The sequence below is a fragment of the Hemiscyllium ocellatum genome, chromosome 5 (assembly GCF_020745735.1).
Source record: "Hemiscyllium ocellatum isolate sHemOce1 chromosome 5, sHemOce1.pat.X.cur, whole genome shotgun sequence".
NCBI lineage: Eukaryota > Metazoa > Chordata > Chondrichthyes > Orectolobiformes > Hemiscylliidae > Hemiscyllium > Hemiscyllium ocellatum.
The window spans coordinates 138,884,383-138,898,851 of record NC_083405.1 but is presented as its reverse complement, the minus strand read 5'-3'; the positions used below and the strand labels follow the sequence as shown (position 1 = coordinate 138,898,851).

General features: G+C 52.1%; 1 protein-coding gene across 2 annotated transcripts in view; it reads left to right on the top strand.

The window, feature by feature from the left end:
* The window catches only part of LOC132815899 (probable flap endonuclease 1 homolog), a 49,604-nt gene that overhangs the window by 17,249 nt on the left and 17,886 nt on the right, over positions 1 to 14,469 (top strand). For both annotated transcript variants that reach the window (XM_060825262.1, XM_060825261.1), the window contains exons 7-10: positions 4,470 to 4,555; positions 6,301 to 6,437; positions 7,195 to 7,255; positions 9,248 to 9,379. In XM_060825262.1, coding sequence (XP_060681245.1) covers positions 4,470 to 4,555; positions 6,301 to 6,437; positions 7,195 to 7,255; positions 9,248 to 9,379 — 416 coding nt within the window. The remainder of the gene's footprint in view (positions 1 to 4,469; positions 4,556 to 6,300; positions 6,438 to 7,194; positions 7,256 to 9,247; positions 9,380 to 14,469) is intronic.

The window sequence follows — 14,469 nt, the reverse complement described above, 5'->3', positions numbered from 1 at the left end:
CAAATTATTCTTTTCCAGATGATTATAAATCCTATCTCTTATAACCTTTCCCAACACCTTACCCACAACTGCAATAAGGCTCCCTGGTCTGTAATTATCACATTGTCCCTACTCCCCTTCTTGAACAAGGGAACAACATTTGCTATCCTCCAGACTTCTGGCACTATTCCTGTCGACAATGATGACATAAAGATCGAAGCCAAAGGCTCTGCAATCTCCTCCCTGGCTTCCCAGAGAATCCGAGGATAAATCCCATCCGACCCTGAGGTCGTATCTATTTACAGATCTTTCAAAATTGCTAAAACTTCCTCTTTGTCATCCTCAATCCCATCTAATCTCGTCGCCTGTATCTCCATGTTCTCACTAATATTGCCCCTTTCCAATGTGAATACTGATGAAAAGTATTCATTAAGAACTTCCCCTATGTCCTTAGATTCCACGCACATCTTCCCACTACTGTCTTTAATTGGCTCTAGTCATTCTTTTATTTCTGATATACCTATAGAAAGCCTTAGGGTTTTCCCTGATCCTATCCACCAACAACTTCTCATGTCCCCCCCGGCTCTTCTCAGTCCTCTCTTTAGATCTTTTCTGGCTAACTTCTAACTCTCAAGCCCCTTAACTGAGCCTTCACACCTCATCCTCACATAAGCCTTCTTCTCTCTTGACAAGAGCTTCAACTTCCTTAGTAAACTATGGCTCCTGCGATCGATCACTTCCTCCCTCCCTTCTTATCAATGACACACAGGAGCTGTTCCTTGAATAAGCTCCACATTTCAATTGTGCCCATCCCCTGCAGATTCCTTCCCCATCCTATGCATCCTAAATTTTCTCTAACTGCATCGTAATTGCTTTCCCCCCAGCTATACCTTTTTCCCTGCGTTATATGCCTATCCCTGCCCATTGCTGTTGTAAACATAACCGAATTGTGATGACTATGACCAAAGTGCTCACCTACCTCCAACTCTAACACCTCGCCTGGTTCATTCCCCAGTACCCAATCCAATATGGCCTCACCCCTTGTTGGCCTGTCTCTGTACTGAGTCAGAAAACCCTCCTGTACACTTTGGACAAAAACTGACCCATCTAAACTACTTGTACTAACATAGAACATTACAGCACAGTACAGGCCCTTCGGCCCTCGATGTTGTGCCGCCCTGTCATACCAATCTGAAGCCCATCCCACCTACACTATTCCATGTACGTCCATATGCCTGTCCAATGACGACTTAAATGCACTTAAACTTGGTGAATCTACTACTGTTGCAGGCAAAGCATTCCATACCCTTACTACTCTCTGAGTAAAGAAACTACCTCTGACATCTGTCTTATACCTATCTCCCCTCACTTTAAAGTTGCGTCCCCTCGTGTTTGCCGTCCCCATACTTGGAAAAAGGCTCTCACTGTCCACCCTATCTAACCCTCTGATTATCTTATATGTCTCTATTAAGTCACCTCTCAACCTTCTTCTCTCTAATGAGAGCAGCCTCAAGTCCCTCAGCCTTTCCTCATAAGACCTTCCCTCCATACCAGGCAACATCCTGGTAAATCTCCTCTGCCCCTTTTCAAAGCTTCCACATCCTTCTTATAATGCGATGACCAGAACTGTACACAGTACTCCAAGTGTGGCCGTACCAGAGTTTTGTACAGCTGCAGCATAACCTCATGGTTCTGGAACTCGATCCCTCTATTAATAAAAGCTAAAACACTGTCTGCCTTCTTAACAACCCTGTCAACCTGGGTGGCAACTTTCCAGGATCTGTGTACCTGGACACCGAGATCTCTCTGCTCATCTACACTACCAAGAATCTTACCATCAGCCCAGTACTTTGCATTCCGGTTACTCCGACCAAAGTGAATCACCTCACACTTGTCCGCATTAAACTCCATTTGCCATCTCTCAGCCCAGCTCTGCAGCTTATCTATATCTCTCTGTAACCTACAACATCCTTCGTCACTATCCACAACTCCACCGACCTTAGTGTCGTCCGCACCATAGTTGTACTATAGTATTCCCAGTCAGTATTGGGTAAGTTAAAGTCCCCAATAACAACTACCTTATTACTCTCACTCCTATCGAGAATCATCTTTACTATCCTTTATATCCTTTCCTCTACATCCCTGGAACTATTTGGAGGCCTATAGAAAACTCCCAACAGGGTGACCTCTCCTTTCCTGTCTCTAACCTCAGCCCAAACTACCTCAGTGGATGAGTCCCCAAACATTACCTCAGCTGCTCTCATACTGTCCTTGACCAACAATGCCACACCTCCCCCACTTTTACCATCTTCTCTGTTCTTACTGAAACATCTAAATCCTGGAACCTGCGACAACCATTCCTGTCCCTGCTCTATCCATGTCTCCGAAATGGCCACAAAATCGAAGTCCCAGCTACCAACCCATGCTGCACGTTCACCCACCTTATTCTGGATGCTCCTGGCGTTGAAGTAGACACACTTCAAACCAACCTCCTGCTTGCCGGTGCCCTCTTGCGACCTTGGAAACCTATCCCTGACCTCCCTACCCTCAACATCCTGTCATTTGAAATTACAATTTTGGTTCCCCTCCCCCTGCTGGATTAGTTTAAACCCACCCCAATAGCCTGAGTGAATTCCTCCCCCCCCCCCCCTCAGGATATTGGTACTTCTCTGGTTCAGATGAAGACCATCCTGCTTGTAGAGGTCCCACCTACCCCAGAAACAGCCCCAATTATCCAGGAATCCAAAACCCTCCCTCCTGCACCATCCCTGTAGCCACATGTCCAACTCCTCTCTCTCCCTATTCCTCGCCTCACTAGCATCTGGCACGGGCAACAAAACAGGGAGAACAACTCTGTTCGTCCTAGCTGTAAGCTTCCATCCTAGCTCCCTGAATCTGCCTTAAATCCCCATCTCTCCTGCTACCTATCATTGGTGCCTATGTGGACCACGACTTGGGGCTGCTTCCCCTCCCCCTTAAGGATCCCAAAAACACGATCAGAGACATCATGAACCCTGACACCCGGGAGGTAACACACCAACCATGAGTCTCTCTCATTCCCACAGAACCTCCTATCTGTCCCCCTAACTATGGAGTCCTCAATGACTACTGCTCTGTTCCTCTTCCCTTCTGAGCAGCAGGGACAGATTCTATGCTAGAGCCCTGTGCCCCACTGCTTTCCCCTGATAAGTCCCCTCCCCCCCAACAGTATCCAAAATGGTGTACAGTCATCCCCGCTCCAGGACATCTCTGCAGGAGCCCCTCAGGGTAGTGTCCTCAGCCCAACCATCTTCAGCTGCTTCATCAATGACCTTCCCTCTGTCATAAGGCCAGAAGTGGGGATGTTTGCCGATGATTGCACAGTGCTCAGCACCATTCGTGACTCCTCAGATACTGAAGCAGTCTGTGCCCAAATGCAACAAGATCTGGATAATATCGAGGCTTGGGCTGATAAGTGGCAAGTAGCATTCGCGCCACACAAATGCCATACAATGACCATCACCAATAAGTGCCAATCTAACCCACTGCCCCTTGGGATTGATCCAGCCCCTCGGAAACCAGGAACTGAGAGGGAATCTGAGATACTGCAGCCCACGGTCTGATCACACAGGGACAGGGAGAGCTGTTGGTCAAACTGGGGCTCTCCTGAGGGAACAGGGCTCCCAGCCCCTCACTCCCTCGGTATTCCCAGCTCAGTCCCTCTCTCCCTCAATATTCGCATCTCAGTCCCTCCCTCGGTATTCCCACTCAATCCCACTCTCCCTCGGTATTCCCACTCAATCCCTCTCTCCCTAGGTATTCCCACTCAACCCCACTCTCCCTCAGTATTCCCACTCAATCCCTTTCTCCTGTGGTATTCCCACTCAATCCCACTCTCCCTCAGTATTCCCACTCAATCCCTTTCTCCCTCGGTATTCCCAGCTCAGTCTCTCTCTCCCTCAGTATTCCCACTCAGCCCCACTCTCCCTCGGTATTCCCATCTCCGTCCCTCTCTCCCTCGGTATTCCCAGCTCACTCCCTCGGTATTCCCAGCTCAGCCCCACTCTCCCTCGGTATTCCCATCTCAGTCCCTCTCTCCCTCGGTATTCCCATCTCAGTCCCGCTCTCCCTCGGTATTCCCATCTCAGCCCCACTCTCCCTCGGTATTCCCATCTCACTCCCTCTCTCCCTCGGTATTCCCAGCTCAGCCCCGCTCTCCCTCGGTATTCCCATCTCAGTCCCTCTCTCCCTCGGTATTCCCAGCTGAGATCCTATGCCCCTGTGCGGGTGGGTTTGTGGATTCCCTGGGGTGGGAGTGCTGCAGTGGCTCCCACGTGCGGGTGCAGGAGTCGGGGCCAACTGGCTGGGCCAGGGTGGGTCAGTCCGCGTTCCAAAGGCAGGATGGGGCACAGGAAGATCCCACTTCCAGACCCCAGCCTTGTCCCGCCGGTAGGCAACACCCTTCCCTCTCTCCATCCGCGGGACGTGTGTGTGTTCCCTCTCTCCTCCAGGTGACTCCAGGCCGGCGTATATTGCTCGGAACAGTCGGAGGGATTGTCAGCGGCTCCTCACCCTGCTGGGGGTGCCCTACATCGAGGTGTGTGCCTGTGGGGTGAGGGGGGGTCTGGGGCACACTGCACTGGGACAGACCTCCCCCCCCCCCCCCACTCCAACCCTGTCAGCCTGTGCTCCCTCACCCTCCCGAGTGTCCTGAGGACAATTCCCTCTTCTAGAGGTGGAGTGTCCTCACAACGGGCCCTGTGCTGGGTCAGTGAGGGGCTGGGGGTGAGAGGTCACCCCCTCATTCAGTCTCCCCAGATCCTGGCTCTCCCTGAATCCACATCCCTGTGTGATCCCACTCTCGCACTCTCTCCCCCTGCCCCCTTCTCTCTCTACCCCCCCACACTCTCACCCCCTTTTCCCCGTGCTCTCCCCTGCCCTTTTCTCCCCCCACTCTCTCTCCCCACCTCCCTGCACTCTCCCCGCCCCCTTCTCTTTCCCCCCGCTCTCTCTCCCCCCGCTCTCTCTCCCCCCTCTCCCCGTGCTTTCCCCCTGCCCCCTTCTCTCTCTCTCCCCCCGCTCTCTCTCCCCCCTCTCCCCGTGCTTTCCCCCTGCCCCCTTCTCTCTCTCTCCCCCCGCTCTCTCTCCCCCCTCTCCCCGTGCTCTCTCCCCCTGCCCCCTTCTCTCTCTCTCCCCCCGCTCTCTCTCCCCCCCACTCTCTCTCTCCCTCTCCCTCTCCCCGTGCTCTCTCCCCCTGCCCCCTTCTCTCTCTCTCCCCCCACTCTCTCTCTCCCTCTCCCTCTCCCCGTGCTCTCTCCCCCTGCCCCCTTCTCTCTCTCTCCCCCCGCTCTCTCTCCCCCCTCTCCCCGTGCTTTCCCCCTGCCCCCTTCTCTCTCTCTCTCCCCCCGCTCTCTCCCCCCCCCTCTCCCCGTGCTCTCTCCCCCTGCCCCCTTCTCTCTCTCTCCCCCTCTCCCCGCTCCAAGCCAGCCTGAGAGTTTGAGGGTGGAGCTGGGTTGTATCAATGGATGGGGTAATGGGGGAAGAGAGGAGTTGCTGGATGGTTCAGGCCAAACTCAAGGGGCTGAATGGCCTGTTGCTGTTCACCTGAGAAGGGGAACAAGCCACGAACCTCCGGAACCATCCTGGTTAGAAATTCATTCATTGGGCGACCAGGCCCATCCCTCATTATCCCTCAATGTGGGCAATGGTTGGGGGTGGGCGGGGGTGGGCTGCTGCTGCATTTCATGGGGCATGGTGGGGGTGAGGGGTCAGAGGTGATGGACGAGGAGTCAGTGCGAAGGGATGGGTCAAGGGGCAGGGGTCAGGGTGATGGTTGGTGTGGTACACAGTGGTGACCCACACACTCTCTCTCCCCCTCCCCCTCCCCCTCCCCCTCCCTCCCTCTTGCCTGCTCCCCCTCCCCCACTCCCTCTCCCTCTCACTCTCCCTCCCCTCCCCCTCTCTCCCTCCCTCTCCCCCACCCGTCCACCTCCCTCCCCCTCCCCTCCGTCTCCCCTCTCCCTCTCTCCGCCTCCCCCTCTCTCTCCCTCCCCCCTCCCTCTTGCCCCCCTCTCCCCCTCCCTCCCCCTCCCTCTCTCCACCCCCTCCCCTCTGCCCCTCCCTCTCGCCCCCCTCCCTCCTGCCCCCTCTCCCTCTCCCTCTCCCCCCTCCCTCTCCCTCTCCCCTCCCCTTCCCTCTCTCCCCCTCCCTCTCTCCCCCCTCCCCCTCCCCCGTCCCCCTCCCCCACCTCTCTACCCCCCCTCCCCCCTCCCCCTCCCCGTCCCCCTCCCCCTCCCTCTCCCCCACCTCTCTACCCCCCCCCCGTCCCCCTCCCCGTTCCAGGCTCCGAGTGAAGCGGAGGCGACCTGTGCAGTGTTGGTGAAGTCAGGGAAGGTGCACTGTACGGCCACCGAGGATATGGACGCTCTGCCCTTCGGCTGTACCCGTCTCGTCCGTAATGTCAGCGCCAGGAGGGACGCGTGAGTGTGCCCCTCGCCCTCAACCCCAACCCTGCACCCCCTCAACATCACCCCCCACCCACCCCCGCATTCTCGCCCCCGCTCTCAACACTGGGAGTGTTGATTGGGGACAGTGTAGAGGGAGCTTTACTCTGTATCTAACCCCATGCTGTCCCTGTCCTGGGAGTGTTTGATGAGTACAATGTAGAGGGAGCTTTACTCTGTATCTAACCACGTGCTGTCCCTGTCCTGGGGAATGTTTGATGGGGGGACAGTGTAGAGGGAGCTTTACTCTGTATCTAACCCCGTGCTGTCCCTGTCCTGGGAGTGTTTGATGAGGACAATGTAGAGGGAGCTTTACTCTGTATCTAACCCTGTGCTGTCCCTGTCCTGGGAGGGTTTGATGGGGACAGTGTAGAGAGAGCTTTACTCTGTATCTAACCCTGTGCTGTCCCTGTCCTGGGAGGGTTTGATGGGGACAGTGTAGAGGGAGCTTTACTCTGTATCTAACCCCATGCTGTCCCTGTCCTGGGAGTGTTTGATGGGGACAGTGTAGAGGGAGCTTTACTCTGTATCTAACCCCATGCTGTCCCTGTCCTGGGAGTGTTTGATGGGGACAGTGTAGAGGGAGCTTTACTCTGTATCTAACCCTGTGCTGTCCCTGTCCTGGGAGTGTTTGATGGGGACAGTGTAGAGGGAGCTTTACTCTGTATCTAACCCCGTGATGTAGAGGGAGCTGTATGAGGTGATGTGATGACTCTCGGTCTCTCTTTTCCAGGCGAGTTGAGGAGATCTCTCTCCCGGAAATCTTGAAAGCGCTCCGTCTGACTCAGGAGCAGGTTTGTAACCTGCGCGGTGGGGTGTGGGGTGGGGGGGGGGGGATAGAGTTCCCCATGGAGTCTGATCGACCTGCCAGCTAAGGCTGACCCCTGACTGTCTGTGTCTGGGTGTGTGTGGCCTGTCTCCCCTCGCTGTCCCCTCACTCTCACCCCTTCAGTCCCTCACTTGTGTCCAACCTCCTGCGGTTCACCTCTCACTGAGCCCCATCTCTTCTCACTCCCCACCCCCTCTGACCCAACAACAGCTCATTCCTTGGTCCCTCTCCCACCATCATCCCCCCTCCCCCTCTCAGTGACACCAACACTCAGCTCCTTCCTGGGTCATTCTCACGCCAGGGTCCCGGTCTCACTGGCCCTCAACACTGGCTCCTTCCACTTTCTGCATGGACACACGGCATTGCCTGGTCAATCCCAGCTCATTCCCAGTGTATTCGGGGGATTATCCAATCACCCACAACCTCATTGAATGGTGGAGGAGCCTCGATGGGCTGAATGGCCTCATAGAATCATAGAGTTGTCCAGTACAGAAGGAGGCTATTCAGCCCATTGTGTCTGTACTAGCTCCTGGGAGAGCTATCCAGCAAGTCCAGCCCTATCCCCGTAGCCCTCGAACTTCGTCACTTTCCAATATATATCCAGGTCTCTCCTGACCCCTCCAATGGAATCCCCCTCCCCCACTCCCCCAGGCAGCACATTCCAAATCCGAACCACTCTCTGAGGAAAGACATTTCTCCGAATCTCACTCCTCGCTCTCCTGCTGACAATCTCGAACAGTTGTGACCCCTGGTTACTGACATAGCAACGAGGAGGGAGTGGAGGGTGTGGTAGCGAGAGGGTGGAGGGTGTGATAGGGAGGGGGTGAAGTTGTGACCCCTGGTTACTGACATAGCAACGAGGAGGGAGTGGAGGGTGTGGTAGCGAGAGGGTGGACGGTGTGATAGGGAGGGGGTGAAGTTGTGACCCCTGGTTACTGACATAGCAACGAGGAGGGAGTGGAGGGTGTGGTAGCGAGAGGGTGGAGGGTGTGATAGGGAGGGGGTGAAGTTGTGACCCCTGGTTACTGACATAGCAACGAGGAGGGAGTGGAGGGTGTGGTAGCGAGAGGGTGGAGGGTGTGATAGGGAGGGGGTGAAGTTGTGACCCCTGGTTACTGACATAGCAACGAGTGAAAACAGAATATTCTTCTTGATTCTATCAAAGTTGTTCATCGTTTTGAATACCTCGATAAAGTCACATCTTAATCTTCTCCACTCCAAGAAGAATAAAGCCAATCTCTCTAACCTTGTGTCTGAAATCCCTCATTCCTGGTATTTCCTTTGCACTCTCTCCAGGGCTCCCCACGTTATTCCCAGCCACTCCCAGGGAATTCCCAGAATTTTCCACAAAGGTGCTGACCCAAGGTTAAAGCAGGGAAGGTTAATGCTTCACGATCCTGGATTATCAGGAACAGGAGGAGGCCATTCAGCCCCTCAAGCCCGTTCTACCACTCACTACGATCATGTCTGATCTGTGGCCTAACCCCTTCCACTGCCCTTTCACCCACATCCCTTTGTTTCACAAAAAAGGTGTCTCTCAGAGTGAAGATGAACTGATGCTGTACTCACTGCCCTGTGTGGGAGGGAGTTCCAAACCTCTCCCAGCCTGTGTGTGGAGATGTCTCCTAACCTCTCCCCTGAATGCTCTGAGCTTAATGCTCTGACTCTATCCCTGGGTTGCAGAATCTCCTGGCTGTGGAAATAGTTCATCTTAATGTCAAGGTTAGAGTGGTGCTGGAAAAGCACAGCAGGTCAGGCAGCATCATCAGGAAATCCAGATGAAGGGCTCCTGCCCGAAACATCGATATTCCTGCTCCTCGGATGCTGCCTGACCTGCTGTGCCTTACCATCACCACTCTAATCTAGATTCTAATTTCCAGCGTCTGCAGTCCTCAGCTAATTCCTCTTAATGTGCCCTGAGTGTTCCTGTGAATGTAATTGCTGTCTTGCCTTGCAGTTTGTTGATCTGTGTATCCTGATGGGCTGCGATTACTGCGATAAGATCAAGGGGATTGGGATGAAGAGAGCGTTACCACTAATTCAAAACCACAAGACCATCGAGGAGATTATCCACAACATTGACAGTTTGGTAAGGCAGGACTCAGTCCGCGCTTGATCGTCTTGGGGGGAGTCACTCATCTCCATTCCCTAGCCCCTATGGTACTGACCACAGCTCAGAGGCAGGAGCTCTGACTTCACCTCTCTTTGGGAGCTCACATAGTGAACTGAGTAGTGTCTCTGCCTCTGAGCTGGGATCTCCAGCTTCGAGAGATAGACGTTGGCATGAAAGTTCAGAGAAAACCACGGGCAGTGTTTTGTAGAGGAATAAGACGGTGCTATTTTCTGGGACTGTAGATTGTGAAGAAGCAAAAATGGCCTTGAATAGAGTGAGATGTACTTCTTGTCAGATGTGGGAGTTTAAGGGTTACTGCAGATTATATCTGCCATAAATGCTGTTGGATGCGAATCTTATCAGATCGAGTGGAACGGTTGGAGAGACAGTTAGAAGCGTTGAGGAATTTGCAACAGCAACAGTATGTGATGGCAGTTATAGGAAGGGGGGAAAGTCTCAGATACAGTCACATAGATGCGTTAACTCCAGGAAAGGGAAGAGAGGTAGGCAGCTAGGGCAGGAGTCTTTTGTGGATATACCCATTTCAAACAGGTATGCTGTTTTGGAAAATGTAGGGGGTGATGGGTTCCCAGGGGAACGTAGCACAAACAGCCAAGTTTCTGGTATTGAGACTGGCTCTAATGCAACAAGGGGTACGTCAGCTTCCAAGAGATCAAATGTATTGGGGGATTCTGTAGTCCGAGTGACAGACAGATGTTTCTGTGGCCAGCAGAGAAAAAGCAGAATGGTGTGTTGTTTCCCTGGTGCCAGGATCAAGGATGTCTCAGAGAGGGTGCAGAATGTTCTCACGGGGGAGAGGGGCCAGCAGGAGGTCATTGTCCGCATTGGAACCAACGACATTGGAAGGGAAAAGGTTGAGATTCTGAAGGGAGAATACAGAGAGTTAGGCAGGAATTTAAAAAGGAGGTCCTCAAGGCTAGTAATATCTGGATTACTCCCGGTGCTACAAGCTAGTGAGGGCAGGAATAGGAGGATAGAGCAGATGAATGCATAGCTGAGGAGCTGGTGTATGGGAGAAGGATTCACATTTTTGGATCATTGGAATCTCTTTTGGGGTAGAAGTGACCTGTACAAGAAGGACAGATTGCATCTAAATTGAAAGGGGACTAATATACTGGCAGGGAAATTTGCTAGAGCTGCTCAGGAAGATTTAAACTAGTAAAGGGGGGGAGACCCAGGGAGATAGTGAGGAAAGAGATCAATCTGAGAGTGGTACAGCTGAGAACAGAAATGAGTCAAACAGTGAGGGCAGGCAGGGACAAGGTAGAACTAATAAATTAAATTGCATTTATTTCAATGCAAGGGGCCTAACAGGGAAGGCAGATGAACTCAGGGCATGGTTAGGAACATGGGACTGGGATATCATAGCAATGACAGAAACATGGCTCAGAGATGGACAGGAATGGCAGCTTAATGTTCCAGGATACAAATGCTACAGGAAGGATAGAAAGGGAGGCAAGAGAGGAGGGGGAGTGGCGTTTTTGATGAGGGATAGCATTACAGCTGTGCTGAGGGAGGATATTCCCAGAAATACATCCAGGGAAGTTATTTGGGTGGAACTGAGAAATAAGAAAGGGAGGCTCCGAGTTTTAGGCCTCAGTCTCTCGGAAGACTTCGCGACGGCTGGTGGGTAAGTTTGGTCGCTTATTTAATAGTTGTAAATTTAAAGTTTTCCTTTAAAAAAGCGGTAGCAGACCCGGAAGGCGCGCTAGGTTACCTGGGTAAGGTTTTTTTCTCTCCCCTTATTTAAACGCGTAGGCGAGTCACCCGAGGCACTACACGAGTAGTGCCTCCCACCCTTCCACCTCCTCTAACCTAATAATAAGACCAATTGTGACTAGCGGGTAAGTGCTGCATTTTCCTTGTTTGTTTCTTTAGATTTAGTTGGTTTTTGTTGTTTTTTTTTAGGAAAGCTTACTTTTAGAGGGATGGCAGTGCAGAGAGGGCAATGTTCCTCTTGCAACATGTATGAGGTGAGGGAAGCCATTAGCATCCCTGCTGAGTACACTTGCAAGAAGTGCACCCATCTCCAGCTCCTCCAAACCCGTGTTAGGGAACTGGAGCTGGAGTTGGATGAACTGCGGATCATTCGGGAGGCAGAGGAGGTCATAGATCGGAGCTTTAGGCAAGTAGTTACTCCGAAAGTTCAAGATAGATGGGTGACAGTGAGGGGGAGTGGGAGGAGGAAGCCAGTGCAGGGACCCCCTGCGGTCATTCCCCTCAAGAACAAGTATACCGTTTTGGATACTTGTGGGGGGGATGACTTACCAGGGGCAAGCAACGAGGTTCAGGCCTCTGGCACGGAGCCTGGCCCCGTTGCTCAGAAGGGAAGGGTGGAGAAAGGTAGAGCAATAGTTCTTGGGGACTCGATAGTGAGGGGTACAGACAGATGGTTTTGTGGGGGCGACAGGGACTCACGTTTGGTATGTTGCCTCCCAGGTGCAAGGGTACGTGATGTCGCTGATCGTGTTTTCCGGGTCCTTAAGGGGGAGGGGGAGCAGCCCCAGATCGTGGTCCACGTTGGCACCAACGATATAGGTAGGAAGAAGGGTGAGGATGTCAGACAAGCTTTCAGGGAGCTAGGTTGGAAGCTCAGAGTTAGAACAAACAGAGTTGTAGTCTCTGGTTTGTTACCCGTGCCACGTGAAAGAGAGTCGAGGAATAGGGAGAGAGAGCAGTTAAATGCGTGGCTACAGGGATGGTGCAGGAGGGAGGGATTCCGGTTTCTGGACAACTGGGGTCCTTTCTGGGGAAGGTGGGACCTCTATAAAAAGGATGGGCTACACCTGAACCTGAGGGGCACCAGTGTCCTTGGGGGGAGGTTTGCTAGTGCTCTTTGGGAGGGTTTAAACTAACTCCGCGGGGGCATGGGAACCAGGACTGTAGCTTTAGGGTACAGGACCTTGAGTGTAGGGAGGTTAGGAATAATGCAACGATCTCTAAGGAGGGTGCCTGTAACCAGAAAGGTGGATTGAAGTGTGTATACTTCAATGCCAGAAGTATAAGGAATAAGGTAGGTGAACTTGCAGCGTGGGTTGGTACCTGGGACTTCGATGTTGTGGCCATTACAGAGACGTGGGTAGAACAGGGACAAGAATGGCTGTTGCACGTTCCAGGGTTCAAATGTTTTAGTAGGATCAGACATGGGGGTAAAAAAGGGGGAGGCGTGGCATTACTTGTCAAAGACAGTATCACAGCAGTGGAATGGACGATGGAAGAGGACTTGCCATCTGAGGTAGTTTGGGCTGAGGTTAGAAATAGGAAAGGTGAGGTCACCCTGTTAGGTGTTTTCTACAGGCCTCCTAATAGTCCTAGAGAAGTAGAGGATAATATTGCGAGGATGATTCAGGAAAAGAGTGAAGGTAGCAGGGTGGTTGTTATGGGGGACTTTAACTTCCCAGATATTGACTGGGAGAGCTATAGCTCGAGTTCATTAGATGGGTCGGTGTTTGTACAATGTGTGCAGGAGGGTTTCCTGACACAATATGTCGACAGGCCAACAAGAGGGGAGGCTATATTGGATTTGGTTCTGGGTAATGAACCAGGCCAGGTGTTAGACTTGGAGGTAGGTGAGCACTTCGGGGACAGTGACCACAACTCGGTGACTTTTACTTTAGTGATGGAGAGGGATAATCGTGCGCCGCAGGGCAAGAGCTATAGCTGGGGGCAGGGAAATTATGATGCAGTGAGGCATGACTTAGGTTGTGGGGATTGGAAAAACAGGCTTCAGGAGAAGAACACTAATGAGATGTGGGGAGTGTTCAAGGAGCAGCTACTGTGTGTCCTCGATAGGTATGTACCAGTCAGGCATGGTGTAAAGGGCCTTGTGAGGCAGCCGTGGTTTAGTAAGGAATTGGAGTCCCTTGTGAAAGGGAAGAAGGCGGCATATGTAAAGATGAGGCTTGAAGGTTCAGTAGGGGCGATTGAGAGTTACAAGGTAGCCAGGAAGGAGCTAAAGAGGGAGCTAAGAAAAGCGAGAAGGGGACATGAAAAGTCTTTAGCTGGTAGGATTAGGGAAAACCCAAAGGCTTTCTATAGGTATGTCAAGAATAAAAGGATGACTAGGGTAGGTATCGGTCCAGTCAAGGATTGTAGTGGGAAGTTGTGTGTGGAGGCGGAGGAGATTGGAGAGACATTAAATCAGTACTTTTCATCAGTATTCACTCAGGAACAGGACACTGCTGATGTGAATATGGAATCACAAATAATTAGAATGGATGCCCTGGAAATATGCAGGGAAGAGGTTTTGGGAATATTGGAGAGGATGAATATAGATAAGTCTCCTGGGCCTGATGGCATTTACCCCAGGATCCTATGGGAAGCTAGGGAGGAGATAGCAGAGCCATTGGCCTGGATTTTTATGTCGTCATTGTCAACGGGAATAGTACCAGAGGACTGGAGGATAGCGAATGTGGTCCCATTGTTCAAGAAAGGGAGTAGGGATAGCCCTAGTAACTATAGGCCAGTGAGTCTGACTTCAGTGGTGGGCAAAGTCTTAGAGAGAATGGTAAGGGATAAGATTTATGAACATCTGGGTAGGAATAACGTGATCAGGGATAGCCAGCATGGTTTTGTGAAGGGCAGGTCGTGCCTCACAAACCTTATTGAGTTCTTTGAGAAGGTGACTATGGAAGTGGATGAAGGTAAAGCAGTAGATGTTGTGTATATGGATTTTAGTAAGGCGTTCGATAAGGTTCCCCATGGTAGGCTAATGCTAAAACTTCGGAGGTATGGCATTGAGGATACATTAGAGGTTTGGATTAGGAATTGGCTGGCTGGAAGGAGACAGAGGGTAGTAGTTGATGGATTATGTTCATCTTGGAGTGCAGTTACTAGCGGTGTACCACAAGGATCTGTTTTGGGACCATTGCTTTTTGTTATCTTTATAAATGATCTAGAGGAAGGACTTGAAAGCTGGGTAAGCAAGTTTGCGGATGACACGAAAGTCGGTGGAGTTGTGGATAGTGAGGAAGGAAGTGGTAGGTTACAGCGGGATATAGATAAGTTGCAGAGCTGGGCGGAAATGTGGCAAATGGAATTCAATG